Genomic DNA, 23,186 nt, shown 5'->3' on the forward strand with positions numbered 1-23,186 from the left:
GGGGTAACAAAAGAAATAACAAAAGGAAAACATCAAGATAAAGGAAAAAGAAAAAGGGAAAAAAAGATATATACCCCTCATTTCGGAGAGATAGAGATATATCAAAGGTCCAACCAGGTTGTTCAGGTGAGACCAACCCAAGACTAAGCTGGAATATTAGTCGGCGGATAGTGACCTGGAATCCTCAACTCCACAGCCGACACACTGCCCTTCCCAGAACGCGGAAACTCATCATTAGCGAGGCCCTTGGGGGTCGACCGTTCCCAGTCGACGGGGGTAGTGTGCGCAGAGGACGAGTCCGCGATGATGGGGGGCGAAGCGAGGAGAGCTCGCTTGCCGTCGCTGGGGTATTCGTCCATGTTCTCGTCGACGGAGGTTGGGATCGTGTTATGCGTGTAGTGGGTGTAGTCGGTGGCGTTGGTGCTGGTTGGTGCTGTGGAGGCGCTCTCGCCGCGGGTGCGCTGGGGCCCCCATGAGGGCTCGCGGGAGGTGCTTGATCTTGATGCCCCTGCTGCGCCGGACATGGTTATGGATGGTGGGCGTCTGCTGTCGGAGGAGATGCGGTGTGGTGGGCTGTCGAGGCCGGAGGATGAGAGTCCTGGGATCATGGCGGAGGGTTGTGTAGTGGGATCATTAGCTGACCCGGCGAGCTGGCCGCTGTGACGGTTGTGATCCATCCAGTGGCCCGGCGGACCACCCGGTTGTTGATCGCTCACACGGCTACTGCTACCGCCGAACGGGCCGTTGTCCGTGAGCGACCCCGCCGCAGCCAGCAGATCCTTCTCGCCGCCGGAGCTCTCACCGCTGGACGGCGATAGTGGGGCCTGCAGGCTGCGGTCGATCTGCACGTCACTTGGGAAGCGGCCTCCCGGCTGACGAGGCTGGGAGGTAGGGCGCTCTTGATTCAGGACGACCGACTCTGGGGAGTACGGTGTCCGGTCAGCCTCGTCTTCGTCCATGACTCCATCACTGCTGGCAGATGTGGTCTGGCAGCTCGTGCCACTCACGGTCCGGACGTGGCGCCGCACAAACGCGTTGCGGGCCTCGCCTGTCTTGGAGATCAGGCTTTCAATGTCCTCGTACCACGCCATCATGGTGTCGTGCGACTCGGCGCGGAATACCCACGAGTGGCCGCGGTGCATCGTGCCCGTTTGTCGTCCTTTCAGCATGAATTTGTGCGATGTTGAGTCGAGTTGGGAGTGTGATCCCAGCTTTTGCTCGGGGAGGTATAATGACATCACCGGGGTCTGCCATGCTACGCGATCGGCGGATTTGAATTCGTGGAGATGGGTCGGCGATAGGACATACCTAGACCAGTCAGGAAATGAGATGCAACGGGAAAACCAAAAGATATACATACCAGCCAGGCGTATAGCTTTTGAGGTACTTGCTTTTCCGCTCCAGCATGCCTGACCGCACTTCAACGGCGGCGGGATGATCTTTGCCCGGGTAGGAGATGTTCTCCACATCTCGCAGAGGCACTCGCGGATCGACGAGTTCGTCCGTGTTCGAGATGAACCAGTTCCACTCGTGATCGTGAGGCATGGAAATCGGCCCCGAGTGCAGCTTCTCCGCGGTATCGTAGGCCTCGTCGGCTTCACGCTTGAGAATGCTGGCATACGCGTTGTAGGCCTTTTGGATTTCGCCGACCACGATCGATTCCAACTCTCGTCCCGAGTTTTCTAGATTCAAAAACGCCTATTACTGGTTAGTCGCTGGAACCTCTCCCTTAGGTGTGACTGTGACATACCCGATGCAGGTAGTTCTCCTCCTCGATCTGCCTCTCAATCTGCTTCTCCACACCCAAGCGGACGATAAACGGATCCCCCTTCCCCGAGGTTGCGGCCGGGTCGGTGTCCACCAGACCTAGGGACTCGTGCAGGTGTCGCACCGTCTTGCGCGTCGCATCCACCTCCTTGTCTACCGAATTCCGGAAATCGCCCGAGAGACCGCGGATCTCCTTGGTCTTCTTCTGTAGGTCATTTCGCAGACCCATGAGCTGGTTGACCACCTCGTTTTCAACCTCGGCGGCCTTGTTCGCTTCCATGTAGCCCTGGCGGTGAAAGTCTCGCAGGATGTCGGTCGCATCGGCGAGGCCGCCGGAGTCGAGGAACGAGGGAGGGAGCGCGGCGCTGTTGAGGATGTTGGACGCCGAGAGGAAGAGCTTGGATCGGGTTTCGTAGGATTTCTGGAGCTCCTTGAAGAAGAGGATGAGGTCCTTGAGGATCTTGCGCCATGCTATTTCGCGTTCGTCAGTAACCGGAAGAACAACACCATCACCTGCCTGTCGACATACCTTGAAAGCGATTGGCCAACACCTCAGTCGGACTCCCACTCGTGGGGATGGGGATGAAGAATGCGCTGTTCTGGTCCTCGGCGCCCTCGGAGTGATACTTTTCCTTATCGCCCAAGACCAGACTCCGGACACTCCCTGCGCGCATGCTCTTCCGACTCCCGCTGCGACGAATACTGCCCTTCTTGCTGAGGGAGGATTTCTTCTTCAGGGTGGTGGATCGGGTCGGGGTCGCGGATCGGGATTGCGGCTGCGGCTGCGACATATGCGACGCGGACCGTTGGAGAGCCGAGGGGGGTGTGTCGAACGCGAGGGAAGCGCGGTGGCTCGCAACATCCATATCCCTGTGAAACCGACCGGAGCTGGGTTCGCCCATACCGTTATGTGCGACGTTGTATGCGGAGGTGGTGGCGACAAAAGAGTTGGGTCGGGAGGATAAGCGGGGAGCATAGCCTCGGTGGGGGAAGGTGGAATCGGCGGGCTGTGGCAAGGCGCCATATGCATCGGGCGTGTGGGATCGTAAGGCCGTCGCCATGATTGGAGAGGAGGGGGTGGAGGGGCGAAAGGGAGGGGAAAGGCGTTGCGAAAGGCGGGCGACGATAACGAGCACGGGGGTGGAGGTACGGAGGTACGGAGGAAGCGTACAGTAAGGGTGGCAGTACCGACCAAGCCCGTGTCACCAGTCGATATCAATCAGTCGTGGAAGCTCGGTGGAGGATCAATCAATGCGGGCCGTGATAAGGGAATAAATAGAGGGCCGATGACGGTTGCTCGAGTTGTAGATATAGGGTCAAATAGGAGGTTCCAACTCATGAGTGAAAGGGAAAAGGGACCAAGTAAATAAAAATAAATCTCATAGACAGGTGATGATGATTTAATTTTATTTCCCCTTCTTTTTTTTTATGAAAGGGAAAGAAAATAAAAGAATAAAAAAAAGAAAAATAATAATAATAATAATAATAAAAAAGGAGACGGGTAGAAAACGGACGATTCCAGACCTGATTCCGATCGGAGAAAACCAGGCCTAATTTAGTTGATTTAGTAGATGTACTGATGTAGTTCCCAGCTGGAGCTGTTAGCTGGTCACCCAGCGAACAAGATCCGAGAGCTGTATGCTGTGTCTCGACTGGTGTTGCGGGGGGAGGGGGGGGGGGAGACTAGACAGAATGTTGACTCCTTAATTGCAGTAGTCGTCACCAGTGGCTGTCGTAATAGATAGATGGATAGGTACCTAGTATAGGATAGGACTACCTCCCACCCGACCACTATAGGAGGTTACCGTATGGTTATGGAAGAAAACGATCCAGGAGCCGATCGTGGACAAGTCTCGGGGAGGGTTAATCTTGTAGCCCCACCAGTCTAAGAGCCACTAGAATGATATAGGGGAGGATCAAGAGAGAGAGAGGTATGGGTGGGAAATCACCGCGGGTTGATGGTTGAAGAGGAAGAGAAGACAACAATGGATAGAGAGAAGTTTTCTCTCTTCAAAGGGCGATCGAACCAGATAAAGAGGAGCATTTGATGAGGGGTAGAGGAGATCGATCCTTGGATTTGGTGATAACCACTGGACTGACGCTTGCGGATGACGTCTACGCCAGCTTAACCCTTTAAGCTCTTGGATGCGACGGTAGGACGGATCACCAATGACTTCCGATGGAACGGAATCTCCGGGAAGAGAAGTGGACGGTTTTTAATGGTTGTTGTGATTCTTCAACTTAGTGGTTGATAGTGAGTTCAGGTGAAGATGGTGAGAGAAGTCGGGCTATACAGATAGACAGATAGTAGAAAGTAGAAGTCATATCTAGATTGGTAGTTCTCTAGTGCTCGATAGATGAGAAGCCGGTGGCAGGAGTACCGAAACCGGGCATGTATCGATGGCCTGTATCTTACAACGTCTCCCCCTTTTCTGGGTTGGTTCTTACAAGGTGGTATAATTAGGATGCTCACTAACTGCTACTAGTTTGTCATATTGAATGATTCTGGCGTGGGATAATCTAAAGGAAATGATGTTTTACCCTTATTACTTACACGTTGCAGTTAATTATAGCAATGAATAGTGACCATTGCTAGCAATGTACAGCTATCGATCTCTGGTTATACCTGGTAGCAGGTATTGATATGCTGTAACTAATACTCAATACTAGGTAGACATGCCTAGCCACCGCGTCGTCCATCACAGCCCCTTGGGCACCAGCCAACAGCATCTTGGACGTTAGGCTCATGTGCAAGTACTGTACAAGCACAAGTACAAGTACAAGTAAAGCACAACAAGTAGGCACAGGGACCAGTATAAATGTAGAACCTGCATAAGTACGGAAGCACTTCATGATTACCACCCGTAATAAAAAACTATGTGGCTGTGGAGGCGTCTTGGCGGAAGACTGGAAAGAACTGGGGCGAGGAGTCGGACCCATGGAGGATCCATTCCCATTCCAATCCAATCCAATCCAATCATCCATTGCTCTGGGTTCGAGGAATGGATGGATGGATCCCCCGAGTCCTCATCATCGAGTAAATCATCCTTCTAGCGTCGGCACAAATCGTTCTGCTCGTCTTCGATGGAGTCCCCCTTTTCCCCTCCTGTCTTTTTTGCTTTCCAGCCCAGTGGCGACTTGTTCCTTTCCCCCAAATTAATAATAAAATAGTAAGTTAAGCTAATACCGTTAGTAAGAAAAAGGAGAAGCGTTCGTTTGATTGACACTGGCACTTTTTCCTTTTTGGGAATACCAAGATTCTCAACGTCATGCACTGTTCATCTTTCTTCGAACGCCGATCAGCTAGGTAACCACCATGCCTCACGGGATTATGTCTAATAGTATCAGGGGAGGACTCCAGCCCCAGCCCAGTTGACAATGGATGGATGGATGGACGGATGGATGGATTAAGGTTCCCATGATTCAGTTCAAGATGCCCATTGTCCGCACAATTATTCAAGATGAACGTCATCCCGGGCATACCGGGTTGGGGAAGTCATGATAATGATGCCATCGACCTGAAGAGCCATTGCAATCCGTGGATAGATTCCCCAGGGCAAGCCCCGCCCTCTTGTACTTGTCACGGTCGAAAGTCAAGTCATCATCATCATCATCATCATCATTGTGTTTTGACTCCAGAGTAGACCCGGCTTTCAGAACCACATCCACATTCCTCACTTACCCTTTGATGTCTGGAACTGGAGACGATGAACGCTGAACATTGTCCTCCATCCATTCATAGATCGATCAATGTCCTCCTTGATGTGATCTGCTTCGATCTGATATTAACACCCGAGATCAACCCCTCCCAGCAGGTGATATCATATATGCTCCGTTCCCCTGCGTCCTTGAACAATCTGGCCCAATAAATCAACAGAACTTCCTCTTCTGGAGAATCAAATTAGATTGGTTGGTTAGGTAAACTCTGGGGTTATTGTCGCTGGCCCGGGGTAATGGGTTGCACTATACTCCGTACAAGGTGGGTAATTAATATATGCCATGTCCGGAATATACTCCAAACATTTCTCACAAGGGTAGCTTCTACTTCAATCTATACGAGTACGGGGGTGTTATGCCTGAGGTAACAATAATAATGTAGGGCTTACTCATCAGTAATGATTTGATAACCGCGACCCCTGATTGGTGGGAGCTCCCACCTGGATTCCAACGGTATCAGCAACGCTGAGAGGTATGGATAGATCATGGTGGAAGGTCTTGACCGACTCCAGTAGATTAGAATAGATATCTGCATCGTAGCTATCGCCTACAGGAACATAAACGCGGTCAAAACGCACAGCCCGACCCCTAATCATACCCACCAAGTCCTTGCTACTGGCCTGCAGATGGTCCACTCTCCCCCTCGCAGATACTCTGACGTACTGCGATCAGATCGTGAAAGCCGTCGTTCACCGAGTTTGCACTGTGCTGTTATGGGACAGACCATGTCTCCTTTCTCTTCTCTTTTGGGAATTGTAGATAGATTGCCCATATGTTTTGGAGATAACTTTCACTTGACCCATGCTCCGCCATGTCTGACCGTGTCTGAAGGAGTAGATATGGGGAAAAAACAAAAGAAAAAAGAAATCTTTATTGATAGTTATGCCGCGGAATGGCAATTGACATGATATAAGGGTGGTTTTACACAAAGGAGACGGACGGGAAACGGGCAGAACGGAAGAACATGATTTCAGACCGGATTATATTCATGAGGCCGGGGCCTGAGTTGTGGGAACATCGATGCCATACGCCTCCTTGATTCTTTCTCGTCGTCGCTCCGCATATCCGGGGCCGTAGACGCCTGGGAATATGTTAGCAAGGCGTCACGTTAGGCGGATGAGATGGACTTACCGCGTCCCTCGCCCAATTGAGCAACGGTCTCCTCCCCGGAAGTCCGGTAGGCCGTCCGGAGCTGTTGCCGACGATCAAACTCATCCTCTGTATTTCCCCTGTTGTAACCCCACAGCGATCCGCCCGTGAACTCGAAAGCGCCCATGGAGGCGGCCAGGGCGGCACCGTATCCCAGAAGAGCGGGGAAGGAGCGGGCTGCAGAACGGTTAGACTGGATATCCAGCGATTGAGAAAGAAGCAAGGTGAAATTGACGAACCCTTCAGTCCCAGGATCGCACCAGAGAAGAAACCGCCAATTGCGACGTTCCAGTGGTCGTCCGTCTCCCGCAGGTTGGCCGAGGCGTTCTTTGCGAACTCGTAGGTACCTCCCATGGCGGCTAGAATGAAGCGGGGTCAGCCACAGGCACAAATATCCAAGGATCTCCGTCCCCAGTTCATCGCATACCGAAAACTCCAATGGTGCTGCCGCTACGGACGAACACACCAAAGGGTCCAACATTCTTCCGGGTGAGGGTGTTCTGGACGGCCGAAGCGAAGAGACCCGCGCCAGCTGTCAGCATGGACGTCTTCAATGCCCTCTGAACAGTGGGCTTGGGGTGATAGGTGTGCTCCTCCGTGTGTGTGGCCATGGTGGCGGATGGCTGGGTGAGATATAACTCGACTGGATTGCGTATAGAGAGCGAGTAAGTGTCGCGGTCGAGGACGTTTCCGATCGGATTTTGGCACGTCGTACTTTCTGCCAATACACACCGCCTACCCCGGCTTCCCGTGGAGCTTCATGCAATGACCGCCGGGAGGGAACAGGACATGATCATGCGCGTCTAGTCATTCTGGATTGATGATTTATTTTCCTCAGTGCTAGCTCGCTCTATCCTGCTTTCTACTTCCTTTTATATATCGTTATCTAAGGCTTTTGCCACGTCTTGCGACCAGACTTCATCGCTGTAGGGTGGGGTTGGTGAACTAAAGACGCCCCCAGCTTGCCGCCCGCTCCCACTCCCCACCATTGATTTGCCAGTCTGCTGCTACCTTCGAGCTTAACTGGATCTGTTGAAGGTTGATTTGAAACATATAACACCATTACGGGAAAGACCGGTTGGACTGATATTGGATGTCGGTTTAAATCATTCTAGACCCCGCCTGGATTCTGTGGTTTGGTCCTCTGACTCTTGTGAACTGAGCTCAGAGGTACCGACCCATGTCGTCGCTTCAGAGGTCAGGTACGTGCGATAAGGGTTTCCCCCATGGTATACAACTCATTGGTGATGATGGAATCTAATTTGGAGATACCTGTTCAGGCAAGACTGCCCCGCGGCTTGTTCAAGACATCCGCGACTACGACCCGGCTCATCCCCCAAGCAGCGGCCGCAATCTACTTGCAGACGTCCCTCCGGTTTTCCCTGGAGACTACCATGGGCCGCGCGAATACAGCTCCCCGTCAACATGTCACCACGATTATAGGCTTAAGACCGCTCAAAGTTTCCTACAAAAAGCGGATCAGAAGGGCAGCTCCGGGGCCCCAACCAGGGTGTCCTCCTTCTGCTACAAGTGTCGATATCACCTGGAGGTGAAGGTAACCTCAAATCCGGGAATCGGTCACTCTGGCCATTTTCCTTCCGATCATATCCATCACTTGGTTTACAACTCAGGGAGACACAAAGGCGGGCCATTCCCAGAAGAGACCACCTCCAAGGGACAGACCGCGGAGACCTTTAACTATGAATGTTCCTACTTCACCTGTCCCGCCGCAGTCACGGTACGGGTGACATCTCCTGTTTTCGACCACCAATCAGTGCAACTCTTGATCGATCAGGAACTGTTGAAAACGCGTGCGGAGGAAGCTGTTGCGGCGTATCCCGAACACATGGAAGGGATCGGTGCACCTCAACCGATCACCGTCCTGCTCACCCTGCGCACCTACCTCAGTAATGCCCTTCACGATCCGCAGCAGAACAAGTCAATCAAAGCGACCAATAAGCGGTTTATGTCATGTTTCGGCACCGAAGGGCAGCCATGTAAAGAACTGCTAGAATCCCTGGGGTTCAGTGCCAAGGTATGGCGCCTCAGTGCTTGCCCTTGCTACAATGTTACTGATGACCTGCATAGGACAGGGAGTTCTGGGAACCCCCTCGGCCGAGCGCTTGGGCGGAGTTTCCTTACCGTGATCAGCAGAAGATTTTCCTTGACGATGTTATCCATGAGCTCTGCGCACTCATAGACCAGCGGCCATTGATGGAGAAGAAAGGAAATCAGATTAAAGATTCTTATACGCCAGCCTTAGAGAGTCTGCTTGGTGCACTTGATGCTTATAACTGTATGTACATGGTTTGTCACCTGTGAGCTGCAACTCTAACCTAGTATCTAGATCCACAGTCGCCGCGGTCGAGTGAATTTCAAATGGCATCCGGACCGTTCGTTTCCCCGTTTATCCATTGTCCAGACAAACCAAGTTGACCAAAATATAGCTATTATGAAGACCTGGGTGTCGTCGAAGACATGTCCTCCGCTGCGATCATCGAAGCCTTCAATCGCCAAGTATCCGTGGATCCAGAAAGAACCTCTCTCTATCTTCAATGCTTAAGGTCTATTGGCCATTTAAGAGGAGGGGATGATGGGAGTGTTATCGACCAGGCTGTACAACTTGCTTACGCAGAAGGCAAATATACCGATGACGACATCGCCTCTGCTTACAAGTATTTCGGACTTCAACATGATGACGCGTGGCTCACCGAGGAGAACATTATCGGGAAATTTTATGCCTTCCTGGGAGCTACCACTAGTTCCCAGGAGACCGAAGTTCGCCGGCAATTGTGGAGGATAGGTGACAGCAGAAGGAGCGAGCGACTCAAGTCAGCAGCAGAAGACCGTATGTCTCTTTCTACATCTGCCACCGTCGGGCCAGATACCATCTTTGTTTCTGAAATGCTGACCGGCGCTATAGGGGTGGCCACTGCGGAACAAGCTCAGGTATACCTCGGGGTCAGCAGCGATACGCCTGATGATTTCGTCATGACCATGTATACCACCAAGGTACAGGATGGGCAGACCGTATCGCAGATGGATCTCTTGACTGACTTTCTCCCAGGTCAATGACAGTCCTACAAGCAGAGATCTCGCTCGGCGAGCCATCGAGCTTATTGCAGCATCACGAAACTCACAAGCCCTCAAGCACTTCCTTAAGACTGGCGAAACGACTGCTGGTCAGATGGATGTTGCTGATGCATATCGTCTCCTTCAGATTCCAGACCGCACTGTCGATGAGAGCGCAATCATGGCGGCATACACTATCTGCGTGAATGAAGCTCCTGCACAAGCTGAAACATACAACCAAGCTTTGAGCCTAATCGCAAACGACAAAGAAAGCCCTATGCTTCGCGGTATGATTTCGGGCTCGGCAGACAAGCCGGACCGCAACATGTCGCACTGGCCCGTGGGATTGCACAATATCGGCAACACTTGTTACCTGAACAGCTTGCTGCAGTTTTATTATTCAGTGCAACCATTTCGCAACATGGTCCTGGACTTTGAGAATTACCGGATGGATCTGGGCGACGACGAGGAGTTCTCAAAGAAGGTAGGGTCTCGCAAAGTGTCGAAGAAGGAGGTGGAGCGCTCCCAGAGATGTAAGCACCGTATCACTTGACCTGTGCATGTCGCCAAGTCACTGACTTCCTGCGCCCAGTCCTTCGTGAGCTTCGAATCTTATTTCAGGACATGATGACCTCGCCCAAATCCTTCGTCACGCCGGGCCGGGAATTGGCACGATTGACGTTAATTAGCCCGTCGAACGAAGCCGCCATCCGTCGCCGCTCGACCATCTCTGCCAGTCAGCCTGCTGCTATTGGAGAGATTAACGGATTACCGATTTTGGGACCGCAGGGGCCTCCGCAGACAGCCACCACCGGCAGTGAACCCAAAGATCTCGTGCCTTTAGGAGTCGAAAGGTTCCAGCGTTCAGCAACGAGCGACGGGGACAGCGAAGCAACATTGGTCGCGGACGGTTCCAAAAACGCAGCCCCTCTTGCCAAAAACGATGACAAGGAGAATGAAGCACCAGCTGCCGACACGGTCATGACCGACGTTCAGTCCGAGCCCACCCCAAAAGCGGCAGAGGAAATATCCCCTTCATCTCAGCCGTCGGCGGCGGAGCAGATGCCTGCACTCCCTGATCAGCCGCCGCCGGTGCCCCCACGCCCGACACTGCAGCTTGACCCCCAAAAGCAGCTCATAGAAGAAGTGGAGATCGGAGCCCAGCAGGATGTAACGGAAGTCATCAACAATGTTCTTTTCCAAAGTCAATGTGCGATCCGACCGACTTCGATCGCGCCCGATGGCGAACAAGTCGACCTTGTGAAAGATCTGTTTTACGGACAAACTAGGTCGTATATTCTTTCTGGAGAGAACACGCGATCGAAGGACGAACGATGGTGCGATATCAAGGTCGACGTGGCTACCGGGTCTCGTGATATCTATGCGGCCATAGATGGAGCCTTTGACATCCAGAATGTCAACGTCGAGAACACCGTGGCGGAGCAATATGGCGCCATCAGCAAACTGCCCCCTGTCCTGCAAATCCAAGTGCAACGGGTCCAGTTTGATCCGACAACGAAGCGCTCATTCAAATCCACGCACCACCTGGATCTGAAGGAGACCATCTACCTAGACCGATACATGGACACTCCTACGCAGTCGGAAATCATGCAACGGCGCCAGCAATGCTGGCAATGGAAGAGCAAATTGAAAGAACTCGAAGCTCGCCGGGAACAGCTACTGCGGAAAAATGTGCGGATTCCTATACCCCAAAGAAAACAAAGACTTATCTCTGACTGCTGCTTTAGGAATCCGATGGTCTTGACCTGCCCACTCTGTTCGACACTGCCAAGGAGGTTTTGGATGATCTCAACTCTATGAAAGAAAGCCCCGAAAGTGCGCAAGATGCCATCGACATCAACCCCGAGTTAATGCCCGAACTCGGCCAACTTTCCCAAATTGCGAGGGCGGAGTTGAAATGTAAGACACCCTCAACTGTTCATGATGTGGTCACCGCACGGACGGTATGCTGACTGAGCCCAGACATTGAGCACGAGATCCAGAACACGCAGACCATGATATCCAGCCAGTTTGTTGATTTCAAGCACCTGGCCTATCGGCTGTTTGCGGTCTTCGTCCACTCCGGTACCGTTTCCTTTGGTCACTACTACATCTACATTTACGACTTCAAGCAAGATATCTGGCGCAAGTACAACGACGAATACGTGACCGAGGTCCAGAACCTCGACGAGATCTTCAAGAGTCAAGACCGCCAGAACCCCCCGACCCCGTACTTCCTCGTCTACGTCAACGATACCATGAAGGATCGTCTTGCCAGTCCCGTCTGCCGAGAGATGGTTGACACTCCGCCCAGCGCCTCCCATCAGTCCGACAGCCATGCCATGGAAGGGGTTACCGCGACCGGCGGGACACCGCCGGCCCCGACGGAGGATACGGACATGAACCCCCCGCCATACGATGCGGCCTGGGCCGGCAAAGGGGCATCAGGTACGGCAGATGACACCCACATGGGAGATCCGGAGACGAAGACCGTCAATGCCGAAAGCAGTTGGACAAATACTGGAAGGCAGAGCAGTGACACTAACAGGCCTCGTGTACAGTGGTAGGCCCTGAGACGAAATCACCAATGCTGGCTGCCCCTCCGAACCCTCTGAAGCGGAAGAGTGTGGACTGGGGGGTGAGTTCCGGTCCGATCGATCGGAGCTTGGGGTGAGCCGGAATTTGAACAGAACAGAAGGTCTTCTTTGGCGCTCACCATCTACCGTGACGTGAGAAACGATCTGTATAGGGAAAAGATATCATTGCTCCTGCACATAAAGCATTCGCATGTTCATTCTCATGGTTTGCTCACCATGCGGTATCGGAGTGAGCTTGCTGGGATATGAATAATGATGTTCGGCTATGGTTTTATGCTTGGGCGGGACTTATGACTACTACATTACTGTTGTAGATACTTGTTGATATCATCACGACTGCCGATGATGTTTATGAATACATATCACTATGAGTTCACCACAATTTACATACCATCTTCATATACTGGCAAGATATAATCCTGGATACCATTGAGACTAGATGTATACACGTGACCCAGGCGGGCCGCGGATCGGATCGGAAAGCGGCAGCCAGTCAGCCACAGTTGGTTATCGGGAGTCGATATCGGCAGTGGATCCAGGCATCCATACCTCACTCGCAAACCATTATCAGTCTCTGCTAGTATTTGAGAAGCAAGACACAGAACCATTGACACAGGTGGGCCAATTCCACACAATTACACAGAATTATCCACATAAACTATGGTTCATTGCAGTGATTACATAAGCAGCCCCAGGCAAGTGCGGGGAAGATTCCGGGGATTCAGCCGGTGGCTTTCCGCAACTCCGCGTCAAACCGCTGTTTTGCTTTCTCCCCCGGATTTATAGACGGGTTGGTTTCTTTCTCCTCACTGACATCTTGTATATCTCCACGGAGGCGTGTTTCATAATTCAAACATCTAATTGGAACTGTATTAAAGCTGTGGTGTTGAGCTGCATCGTTGGGAGGATTTGAGATTATTTTGCATTTTCAAATCCCATACTTGAGTCACGTTCAGTATGCCTTCTCAAGTGGCGACGTGTCTGCGGTTTGCGAGGCAGTTTTCTGCTGACCCAAGCAAGGTGTGTTACAAGTCCTTCAATACTCCAAGAGGGAATTGGATAGAAAGACTGACATGAACCTGTTCAGCATCAACGCTTCCTCGCGCGGGCCTTTTCCAGTAGCGTCCGTCGACCTGAAATCAACAAGGTGTTTTCGTCAGCAGATGTCGCGATCAAGGACATGAAATCCAATACGACCCTGCTGGCGGGCGGATTCGGTCTGTCCGGTGTGCCCGACACGCTGATCAACGCGGTGCGCGCCAAAGAGTCAATCACGGGCTTGACGGTAGTCAGCAACAACGCGGGAGTCGACGGAGCCGGCCTCGGTCTTCTCCTGCAGTCGAAGCAGATCCGCAAGATGATCGCCAGCTACGTCGGCGAGAACAAGACCTTCGAGCGCATGTACCTAACCGGCGAGATCGAGCTCGAGCTGACACCTCAGGGCACGCTCGCCGAGCGGTGTCGCTCCGGCGGCGCGGGCATCCCGGCCTTCTACACGCCCGCGGCGCTGGGCACGGTCGTGCAGACGGGCGAGCTGCCGCTGAAGCACAACCCCGACGGCACGGTGGCGCTGTACGGCGAGCCGCGCGACGTCAAGGTTTTCGACAAGAAGAGCTACGTCATGGAGGAGGCCATCAAGGGCGACTACGCCTTCGTCAAGGCCTATAAGGCCGACAAGCTCGGCAACTGCCAGTTCCGCTATTCGGCGGCGAACTTCAACGGCGCCATGGGCCGCAACGCCAAGATGACCATCGTCGAGGCCGAGCACATCGTTGAGCCCGGCGAGATCGAGCCCGCCGCTATCCACCTCCCCGGCATCTACGTCAAGCGCGTCGTGCAGAGCACCGCGCCCAAGAACATCGAGAAGTACACCTTCGCCAAGGACGAGGCCGACAGCGCCGACGCCGCCGCCGCGCTCGGCAAGGGCGACACGGCCTCCAAGCGCGAGCGCATCGTCCGCCGCGCCGCTAAGGAGTTCAAGAACGGCATGTATGCCAACCTGGGCATCGGCATGCCCATGCTTGCGCCCAACTTCGTCGACCCCTCCGTCGAGGTGCAGCTGCAGTCTGAGAACGGCATCCTGGGCCTCGGTCCCTACCCCAAGAAGGGTCAGGAGGACCCGGATCTGATCAATGCGGGCAAGGAGACGGTCACGCTGCTCCCTGGCGCGGCCTGCTTCGGCAGCGACGAGTCGTTTGGCATGATTCGCTCGGGACGCATCGATTTGACGATTCTGGGCGCCATGCAAGTGAGCGCGCGTGGTGATTTGGCCAACTGTATGTCCCCTCCCCCCTCTTCTCTCCCGCAAAACTAGAGACCTCCGTGTCCTACTACATATTAAGAACTGTCGCACTAACATACACGACAGGGATGCTCCCCGGCAAAATCAAGGGCTTCGGCGGCGCCATGGACCTAGTGTCGAACCCGACCTCGACCAAGGTCGTCGTGACGATGGAGCACACTGACAAGAAGGGCAACCCCAAGATCGTCAAGCAGTGCGAGTTCCCGCTGACGGGCAAGACGTGCGTCAGCCGCATTATCACTGATCTGTGCGTGTTTGACGTTGACTTCACCTCGGGCTTGACGCTCGTGGAGCTGGCGGATGGAGTGACGGTTGATGAAGTGCGGAGTAAGACGGAGGCGCCGTTTACGGTGGCTGATGATGTGAAGCCGATGCTGTAGTTTCTTTTTTCTTGCCTTTTATTTCTTTTTCTTTCTTTGTGGTGTTGATCTTTCTCTTGCATGCTTGCATGTTTAGCATTTAGCTTGATTCAATTGGTATATACTTATAACCAGGTATACAAATAGTTGTGAACGAGATATATCTCTTGTTAGTTTGAATTCAATTCATCCAAAGGTATCGTATCGTACACACAGTACTATAACACTCCTAACATCAAAATCACTCTTTCCTCCCCTCCAATAATCACAATCACAATTACAACAGTAATAATACACCCAACCAAGCCCCAACCCAATCCCTAACATAATATAGTATACACCTGCCCCCTCCCCACGGCTTTCTTCTCAGTAGTAAAAAACAGACAAAACCGAAGAGAGCATCCCCCCTAAGTAAACCGAAACAGCCCCCTCACCTTCTTCCCCAACCGTCCCCACCAATCCCGACTAGGGGCCTCGTCGAACTCGCGCACGAGATCATCGTAGTGGTCTGGGTTACTGGCGGGGCGGCGCACACGCGGGGGGACGGGATAGCGACGGACGTAGCGGTCTTCGAGGAGGGAGGAGAGGGCGTTGAGGGAGGATTCGGAGATCGGGGGGGTGTAGTCGTGGATGTTGTTGTTTGCGATGGGGATGTGGCGGATTGAGGTTGTTGTGATTGGGGTTGGGTCTGAGTCTGCGGGAGGCGGGATTGGAGGAAGGATTGGACGGAGACGGAGGCCGGGCGGACGTGGTCGGTTGGCCAGTGGGTGAGGAGGTGGGTGATTCGGTTCTGGGGGTGTTAGTTGGTGGATTGATTGGGGTATTGGGGTGTCGGGGTGTATGGGAGGGTATTGGAGGGTGGGATGGATGGATGGGTATGGTAGAGGCATAGCTGTATAAAGGGATAAATAAGGAAAGGGGGAGACATACAGCTGGTTTAGACATGTTGAAGTAGACGAGGATGATTGACTTGAATTATATTGATACGCAGGTGAAGCTCAAGATGAGATACTGAGATAGATAAGAATCTAACCGTCATCACGGGATCTGCGGCGGATTGGTCAGAGGTGCCCCAGGCAGCGCCGGACTCAGGCAGCCCATCCTGCTCACTTCATTCTTCCCTTTCCTCTCCATCATCATCCTGTCTCTCTCTTTCCAATCATCCCCGTTCATCTTCACCCTCACTTCCTCTTTTTCCTTTTTAGATTTCGTCCTTTCTCTTCTCTTTCTTTTGTCTGTTCTTCACTGTGTTCGGCTCTCTCCTTTTGCTCAAACCTCGCGGATCCCTTGCCGGACTGGTCGCCTCCCGCTCGTCTCGTCATGAGTTCGCAGCGGTACCAACGGGTATGTCTCTTTAAACCTAATCCTGCTATATGTTATAGGAAGTTTGAATTCGTCTAACTCGGGTCAGGTTAATCCCCACGAGGTCGACGACGAACCGCATCACCAATCCTCCATTCCCTTACGACCAGACCAGACTCCCTCTTCGCCCCCGCCTTCCTTCCGCTCTCGCTCCTCCTCCTTCTCCTCCAGGCGCCTCCTCCACGATGACCCCAACCGATCGAATGCCGACCAGACGCTGGCGGATGCGTTCGACGACAGCAGCGACTCCGATTCCGACCACGAGCCCGATGATCGTCAGCGCTTAATGCGGGCCCAGCCCGACTCCCGACCGGTGGCGGATACCCCCAGCACGAATATGCCAGTTGCCTCATCCTCGGGCGGCAACAGCGAACAGCAGCAGTCACAGTCGGGTGGATCGCAGAGTTCGGGAATTCTACGGAGACCGACGATGTTGCCATTCCTGGGGTCGACCGGTTCATCTGCCAACCGGGTCGTCACCTCGTCTAATGACGGCGTCTTTGCGAACCTGGCGGCCAAGCCCGAACGGGGTGAGAAGAGCGAAGATCTACCTCCCGTATGTATTTCTTTTACCCGATAGAGGGTTCTCTGCTGACGGTCCGGATAGTCCTATGAAGAAGCAGCCGCCGATGCGACTCCGCCTTATTGGGAGACGACGATCCTGGCACCCGGGTTCTCGTCCGACGAGGTATTTGTGGACGGCTTACCAGTCGGATCCGTCTTCTCGTTTGTCTGGAATGCCATGATCTCCATGTCCTTCCAGCTGGTCGGTTTCCTCCTGACCTACCTCCTGCACACCACACACGCCGCAAAGAACGGCAGCCGGGCGGGTCTCGGCCTGACCCTGGTGCAATATGGCTTTTATATGAAGGGGGGCAGCGACCCTCAGGACGAGGATGGTGACGCAGATTACGTGACGCCGCCGGACCCCAACAGCCACACCTTCGACCCGGACTCGGTGAACGGCCGAGGGGATGGCGGGGCTGGGGGTGGTGCGCCGTCCGGTATCTCCACGAGCGAATGGATCTCCTACGTCTTGATGATTGTCGGTTGGTTTATCTTGATCCGGGCCATCAGTGATTTTCTACGGGCTCGCCGTCACGAGCAGCTGGTCTTGCAGAGCCCAGAGCGCGGACTCAACGTCCCGATCATCGCAGAGGGCGAACGATCCGAGACCGTTGTCTGATTTGGCATGTGGGCGTGTTCCCACAGTCGTATCGCACAGTCGGAAACCGATCTGGATCTGTCGACTTCTGTGGTAGAGGAGGGTCTAGCTTAGGAGCTCTGGAGCTATGGAGTTTTTCGTTCATTATTTTTCATTCATTATTATTTCCTTTTTTCTTTCATGATCTGCTTTTGCTTCTTCATGTGTTGGTCGCGTTTTTGGAGGAACGGATGGACAATGGGCTTTTTTCTTTTTTTCTGATAATATTCTCCTGGTGATTTCCTGTCAGCATCACCACCACCACCACACCATCGTGATTCATCATGTAACTATTGGATATACTGCGTCTTTTTTTTTTTGTTTTATTTTCGTTATTATTGTTGTTGCTGCGAGATACCAATGTGAAAGAATTGATTGCTCTCATTCGTTCCGTCCATCGCCACCCAAGATGATCATTTCAGGCAACGCTGTTTGACCCCCCAACAGAAATGTTTTCTCGGGTTGGGCCAAAGGTGTTCTAATGCTGATGTTGGCTTGATCTGATTTGATTTTTTAGGGCCTCGTACAACCCGCTTCGATTCGTTGTTGGTGGATTCCCAGCCTTGGCTCAGCCTGGCTTCATCGCCACGAAAGCCCCTCCGTCGAAAGGAAGTCAGTCAACTCAACTCTTCCTCTGTCAATGACCCTTGCCGCGCCTTTCCGCCCTTGTTTGTTTGTCTTCTTGTCCTCTCCACCATTATTCCCCATTTTCGCTTCACTTCCTCATCGAGTCTCCCCTGGTCCTGACTACCCCTGTTGATCTACGGTCGCCATGGCCAGGGTCGACGTCACCGCGGAGTCCGATCCCGCCGTCTCGGGTCTCCCCCGCGGTCCCATCGAGGCCCGATCACTGTCCTCGATCACCGCCATCGCGTCGAACCCGCCCGCGTACCCACGCAATCCTACCCAGACCAGGCTGGACCCGCTGTCCTTGTACATCGTCAGGGTTCCTGGTAGTAAAGGTAAGTGCTCGGTGTATGCGACCGTGACCGACCCCTCCCACGCGGGCGGCATTCGGAGAATTCATCCCCTAGATCTTCTGTCTCCTCGCTCATCGATCACTGACCTTTTTACCACCACCACAGATGTCTTTCTCTCCCCTCTTAAACCCCCGACGAAAGCCAGCGTGTCCGCCGAAGCGATCAACGCCTCCCTCTACTACCTACATGTAGCCACCCCCGACGACGATGCCCTGCTCCAGGAGTACGCGGAGGAGCGCGAAGAAGAGGCCAGGCTGCGCAAGGAGAGGATGGAAGATGAGGACATAGATCTGCCGCAGAAGTTCGCGCAAATGAATCAGGTCCGGCGCAAACCGGTCGCAGCGGGGGAGAACCCTCCCTCCAATGCGGATTTCGACCCTCCCCCGCCACCCTTGCTGGCTCGTCCATTTAAAGCATCGCCGGAACTCGGGGATCTCCTCCAGCTCAACCCGTTGTTGACACCTTCAGACGAAGTTCCTCCGACGCCCCCTCGGCCAGGAGTTGCAGCCGGTCGCGAACAGAGGCCACTCGAGGATGCGCCGCACACGAGGAATCCTCTCTCGCGACGACCGCTCCCGCCGGTCCCCGACGAGGCACCGTTGTATCAGCCCCCCAGCATGCCCAATCGCTGGAGCGCATTGGCCGAGATGAACAGCAACGGGATGGAAGGTTGGAAAGGTCATTACAAAGCTCTGACCGAAGGACATCAGGACCGCGAGTCGAGGAACTCACACATGCGACCCCATTCGGCCCACGAGAGTCCATCTCATTCTCGTATGGGATCTCCGACGCGAAATGCACGTCAATGCCCAATCCGACAGCCTTACGACCACAGACCACCAGCACCCGCCGTGGCTCGACCGCGACCGGGCTTCCACATCACGTTGATCCGTCGCGACCCGACGCATGGAATTCAGTGGAATGTTGCGACCATGTCGACTCCCCGCATGGACGGCAGTGCCATTGACATTGAGGTGTCCACACCAGGATACAACCGATTCCTGGCGCAGAACGAGCCGCTCGATCTGGCCAGTTTGGGGGTGAACCTGAGCAGTTTCAAAGCGGGTGGCCTGCCACCGTCGTCTCTTCAGCCTCCACAAGCCGCTGAACCCAAGGAAGCCACGAACCCGACTCCGGACCCAGGCAAACCCCCTAAATTCCAGCGCAAGCTGTGTGTCTCCCGACCCTTCCTCCCAGACGATGCGCGGGGTTCCCTCGACATGCCCGGCAACCGCTCCTCCCAAGACACCGTCCCCGTTGGAGGGAGGGCCGGCAGTCCCTCCAGGTGCAGTAACGGGGGACAGAAACTCAAAAGCGGGTACTACACCTTCACCTCCCCGTGGAACGGCAACTGCACATTCTTGACGAGCGTCAACGGCCGCACCCTGAAATGCAAACACATGATTCCCATGCCGGGACAGGGTCAGGGACCCAACGGCGTGGAGAATCCCGCCGTAACAGTGGCCGAGATCCGGTTCAACACGCCATTCCAGGCAGGGCATCTCGCCCACCAACCGGGCTCATCGCACCTCTCACCGTTCACCCTCAGCCAGACCCCGACCTTCAACGAACCGGTCTTCAACCCATCCGGCACAGCACCTGCACCATCCGGCCCTCCAGTCTCCGGCATGCCCCCTACATCTACAACCACCACCTCACAAGCCTCCAAACGCAGCTCCTTCGCCCACTTCCTCAACCCCCACACCTTCTCCAACCGCCCACGCTCTCGAAGCAGCACCACCTCACACGACCCAACCCACGGCCACCCCAGCCATCGCCACAAACCTCACTTCCGCAAATCCTCCACAAGCAGCACCGACAGCGACAGCCAACCACCCCCACCACCCCTCCCCGCCGCCGTCCCGCCCCATCCCCGTCCCCAGCCCCAACCCCAACCCCAGGCCCCATCCCCCACAACCCCAACCAGGGCCACGCCCACCCCATCCGCCGCTTCCCCAGCGAAGACCGCCTCGACCTATCGCTCGCAAGGGAAAACGCGGGCGGCGGCATGCGCGGGAAGAGCGCTAAACTGGGAAAGCTGGTCATCGAGGATGAGGGCATCAAGATGCTGGATTTGGTCGTCGCGGCCTGTATGGCTGTTTGGTGGAGGGGGTATTATTATTGACTTGCCCCTTACTTTTTTTTTGGAGGGCTTTTTCTTGATGAATGGTTGATGGTTGATGAATGTTGGTGTTTATTAGCATTGCATTTACTTTTTCTTTTTGATGGTTTGTTTCGTTGAGTATTTTATATCCAATCATCTATCTTTTTCATTCTGTTTCTTGACTTGGATTTGGTGTGATATGATATGATCTTCAGTAGGCAGTAGGTAGTAGGTAGTCGGTCGATGTGTGTTTATTTATTGATTTATATATTTGTTCCTACTAGGCAGAGGTGTACAGGCTGGATAGCCAGTAGAACATACCAACTAAAAGTAAGGAATACAATAAGTAAGTGCCTGGGAAGTACATGGATGTGTAGGACGCATGGTACTTGAGGATTGTGCCTTGGGTAGAAGAACTACATGTGTTCCTACCTATCATAACAGCCAGCATAACTACATAACTAGTTATATCAAGTTATACGACTAAAGAAAACTGAAAAAGTAAATACAATCCTATACTCTATCAATCAATCTGACATTCGCACTACTCGCTTAACGGACTTGACTTGACTTGATCCAGTATACAGACCTCCCGACGATACGGAAGATGGATATATAGAACAGATACACTGATTCTTTCGACACGACAACGACAACAACAACAACAACAAAGATATGGATAAATAAAATGAAATGACAGGACACCAGCATCCACGAGAGCTAGAAATCACAAACAGCGGATTAAGCAATCAAAAACAACAAAATCAAAAAAAAAAAAAAAAAAAAAAAAAAAATCAAAACTATATAGCATATAACATCTATTGCACATCCATCCCGCGCTGCAGCGACGATTCCAGATCGTTGGGGGGTCCTCCGCTCGCGGCCAGCGCTTCCTGCGGCTTGGGCTCCTCGTGCTTCCATCCGCCCTGCTGGTGGTTCTCCGGGATGGGGACGTTGGTCTGCTGGGCCATCTGCTGCTGCTGGGCGGCGGCCTGCGCCTGCGCCTGCTGGCGGACGGTGGCGCGGAAGGCGACCACCTCGTCGTAGATCATGCGTCGCATCTCGCCGACGTCTTCGACGACTTCGAAGTGGAAGTCGAAGGTTGTGGGGCAGTTGGGCTCGTCGGAGGCGTCGTGCCAGATGTGCAGGTAGGGGTGCTCCAGGGCGTCTTCGACGGACATGCGGGAGGTCGGGTCGAAGGCGAGCATGCGGTCGAGGAGGTCGAGCGCGTCGGGGTTGGCGTTGGGGAAGAGGCGCTGGAAGGGAATCTTGGGCATGTAGGGAAGGTTGCGCACGTAGTCTTGGGCTCGGGGAGAGCCGATGCGGCTCAGGGTCTCCTCGTTGGGGGTGCCGAGGTAGTGCAGGATCTGGTTGAGCTGATCGACGTAGTCGCGGCCCTTGAAGAAGGGGCGGCCGCCGAGCAGTTCGGCCAGAATGCAGCCCACGGACCACACGTCGACTAGGGCCGTTAGGAAGACAACTAGAGAAAGGAGGGGGGAGGTGACGAACTGGCTTTCGTGTAGCTCTGGAAGCTCAACATGATCTCGGGCGCCCGGTACCACCGCGTCGCGACGTATTCGGTCATGTATCCCGCATTCTCCTCCGGATCGATCGAGAACCCACGAGCCAGACCGAAGTCGCAGATCTTGAGCTCACAGTCCGCATTGACCAGCAAGTTTCCGGGTTTGAGATCTCGGTGGAGGACATTCGCCGAGTGAATGTACTTCAGACCGCAGAGGATCTGGTAGACGAAGGATTGGAAGTGGGCGTCGGTCAAGGGCTGTCCGGAACGGATGATGGCAGCCAGATCGCACTCCATCAATTCTAGTATGATATCGGGTTAATGGATGGGTAGGTAGGTAGGTAGATAGACATCGGGAGCTCCTCACCTTCATACAAGTACGTCTCATTGAAGTTGTCAGGTCGCGGAATATCCATATCATAGAGGCACGTAATCTACCCCACCGTTAACTCGACATGCGGCGTGGGGGGGGGGGGGGGGAAGCGGAAGACCTACGTTGCGGTGGCCCCGGAAGTGCTGGAGGAGCTTGATCTCTCTCAAGGCGCGCTTAGCCAAGATCTTCTTGCTGAAGACATTGGTGACCTTTTTGATAGCGACGCCATCGCCGGTCTGAATGTTCTGGGCGGCACTATAGAAGAATGAGATGAGCATTGGTTCCGTGAGGTGGAACCGTTGTGGTTATGCGACTGCCACTGATGTCGCAGTAAAAACCGAAGGACGGTAGATGCGACGTACCAGACGATCCCGTAGGCACCCTGACCCAACTCCTTGGTGACGTTGTAGCGCTCATCGACGACGAAATCCTGGTTGAAGACCTTGAAGACCTTCCGACCTTGTAAATCGGCCATTGCGATCGGGGAGAGCCGAGAACGATCGACGAAGAGTGGACGAGAAAGGAGACTTGGGGGGTAGAGAGAGAGGAGGAGGGGGAGAGAGAGAGAAAAGAGGGAAGAGAGAAGAAAGAAAGAAAGAAGAAAGAAGAAGGAAGAAAGAAGAAAAGTAGAAGTCGGAAAAGGTGGAGTCGGATAATCAGAAGGAGATGAGCGAAAGA

General features: G+C 53.7%; 8 protein-coding genes across 8 annotated transcripts; 4 read left to right on the forward strand and 4 right to left on the reverse strand.

The window, feature by feature from the left end:
• Positions 1–143: 143 nt before the first annotated feature.
• On the reverse strand, positions 144–2,828 carry P168DRAFT_315887 (SLM1 family PH domain-containing protein; the record flags this gene model as incomplete). Its single annotated transcript, XM_024839944.1, has 4 exons — positions 144–1,308; positions 1,361–1,698; positions 1,751–2,238; positions 2,297–2,828. The coding sequence occupies 4 exons, from the start codon at positions 2,826–2,828 to the stop codon at positions 144–146; spliced, it is 2,523 nt and encodes an 840-aa protein (XP_024695970.1).
• A 3,603-nt stretch (positions 2,829–6,431) lies between these two features.
• P168DRAFT_95077 (Tim17/Tim22/Tim23/Pmp24 family protein) lies at positions 6,432–7,287 on the reverse strand. The gene is made up of 4 exons (XM_024842232.1): positions 7,061–7,287; positions 6,873–6,992; positions 6,616–6,810; positions 6,432–6,565 (listed from the first exon to the last, which is right to left on the reverse strand). Exons 1-4 carry the CDS (start codon positions 7,242–7,244, stop codon positions 6,471–6,473), a joined length of 594 nt encoding a protein of 197 aa, XP_024695971.1. The 5' UTR covers positions 7,245–7,287; the 3' UTR covers positions 6,432–6,470.
• A 526-nt stretch (positions 7,288–7,813) lies between these two features.
• P168DRAFT_309149 (ubiquitin-specific protease UBP2) lies at positions 7,814–12,674 on the forward strand (the record flags this gene model as incomplete). The annotated part of the gene is made up of 10 exons (XM_024839266.1): positions 7,814–7,835; positions 7,914–8,668; positions 8,722–8,929; positions 8,981–9,026; positions 9,081–9,481; positions 9,557–9,645; positions 9,701–10,238; positions 10,298–11,397; positions 11,454–11,625; positions 11,689–12,674. The coding sequence occupies 10 exons, from the start codon at positions 7,814–7,816 to the stop codon at positions 12,270–12,272; spliced, it is 3,915 nt and encodes a 1,304-aa protein (XP_024695972.1). The 3' UTR covers positions 12,273–12,674.
• Positions 12,675–13,118: 444 nt separating this feature from the next.
• P168DRAFT_309150 (3-oxoacid CoA-transferase) lies at positions 13,119–15,071 on the forward strand. The gene is made up of 3 exons (XM_024839267.1): positions 13,119–13,322; positions 13,390–14,578; positions 14,671–15,071. The coding sequence occupies exons 1-3, from the start codon at positions 13,260–13,262 to the stop codon at positions 14,982–14,984; spliced, it is 1,566 nt and encodes a 521-aa protein (XP_024695973.1). The 5' UTR covers positions 13,119–13,259; the 3' UTR covers positions 14,985–15,071.
• A 239-nt stretch (positions 15,072–15,310) lies between these two features.
• Positions 15,311–16,173, reverse strand: P168DRAFT_95133 (uncharacterized protein). Its single transcript, XM_024842233.1, has 3 exons — positions 16,074–16,173; positions 15,894–16,010; positions 15,311–15,753 (listed from the first exon to the last, which is right to left on the reverse strand). The coding sequence occupies exons 2-3, from the start codon at positions 15,906–15,908 to the stop codon at positions 15,394–15,396; spliced, it is 375 nt and encodes a 124-aa protein (XP_024695974.1). The 5' UTR covers positions 15,909–16,010; positions 16,074–16,173; the 3' UTR covers positions 15,311–15,393.
• P168DRAFT_287875 (metal homeostatis BSD2 family protein) lies at positions 16,085–17,913 on the forward strand. The gene is made up of 3 exons (XM_024836664.1): positions 16,085–16,307; positions 16,375–16,881; positions 16,933–17,913. Exons 1-3 carry the CDS (start codon positions 16,284–16,286, stop codon positions 17,509–17,511), a joined length of 1,110 nt encoding a protein of 369 aa, XP_024695975.1. The 5' UTR covers positions 16,085–16,283; the 3' UTR covers positions 17,512–17,913.
• Positions 17,914–17,929: 16 nt separating this feature from the next.
• P168DRAFT_302322 (uncharacterized protein) lies at positions 17,930–21,296 on the forward strand (the record flags this gene model as incomplete). Its single annotated transcript, XM_024838646.1, has 6 exons — positions 17,930–18,491; positions 18,615–20,599; positions 20,832–20,841; positions 20,945–20,959; positions 21,089–21,114; positions 21,201–21,296. Exons 1-6 carry the CDS (start codon positions 18,302–18,304, stop codon positions 21,294–21,296), a joined length of 2,322 nt encoding a protein of 773 aa, XP_024695976.1. The 5' UTR covers positions 17,930–18,301.
• A 135-nt stretch (positions 21,297–21,431) lies between these two features.
• On the reverse strand, positions 21,432–22,983 carry mpkA (mitogen-activated serine/threonine-protein kinase SLT2; the record flags this gene model as incomplete). The annotated part of the gene is made up of 5 exons (XM_024838024.1): positions 21,432–22,072; positions 22,123–22,437; positions 22,503–22,569; positions 22,631–22,763; positions 22,871–22,983. The coding sequence occupies 5 exons, from the start codon at positions 22,981–22,983 to the stop codon at positions 21,432–21,434; spliced, it is 1,269 nt and encodes a 422-aa protein (XP_024695977.1).
• Positions 22,984–23,186: the final 203 nt, after the last annotated feature.

This window comes from Aspergillus campestris, assembly GCF_002847485.1.
Source record: "Aspergillus campestris IBT 28561 chromosome Unknown P168scaffold_2, whole genome shotgun sequence".
In the NCBI taxonomy this organism is placed as follows: Eukaryota; Fungi; Ascomycota; class Eurotiomycetes; order Eurotiales; family Aspergillaceae; genus Aspergillus; species Aspergillus campestris.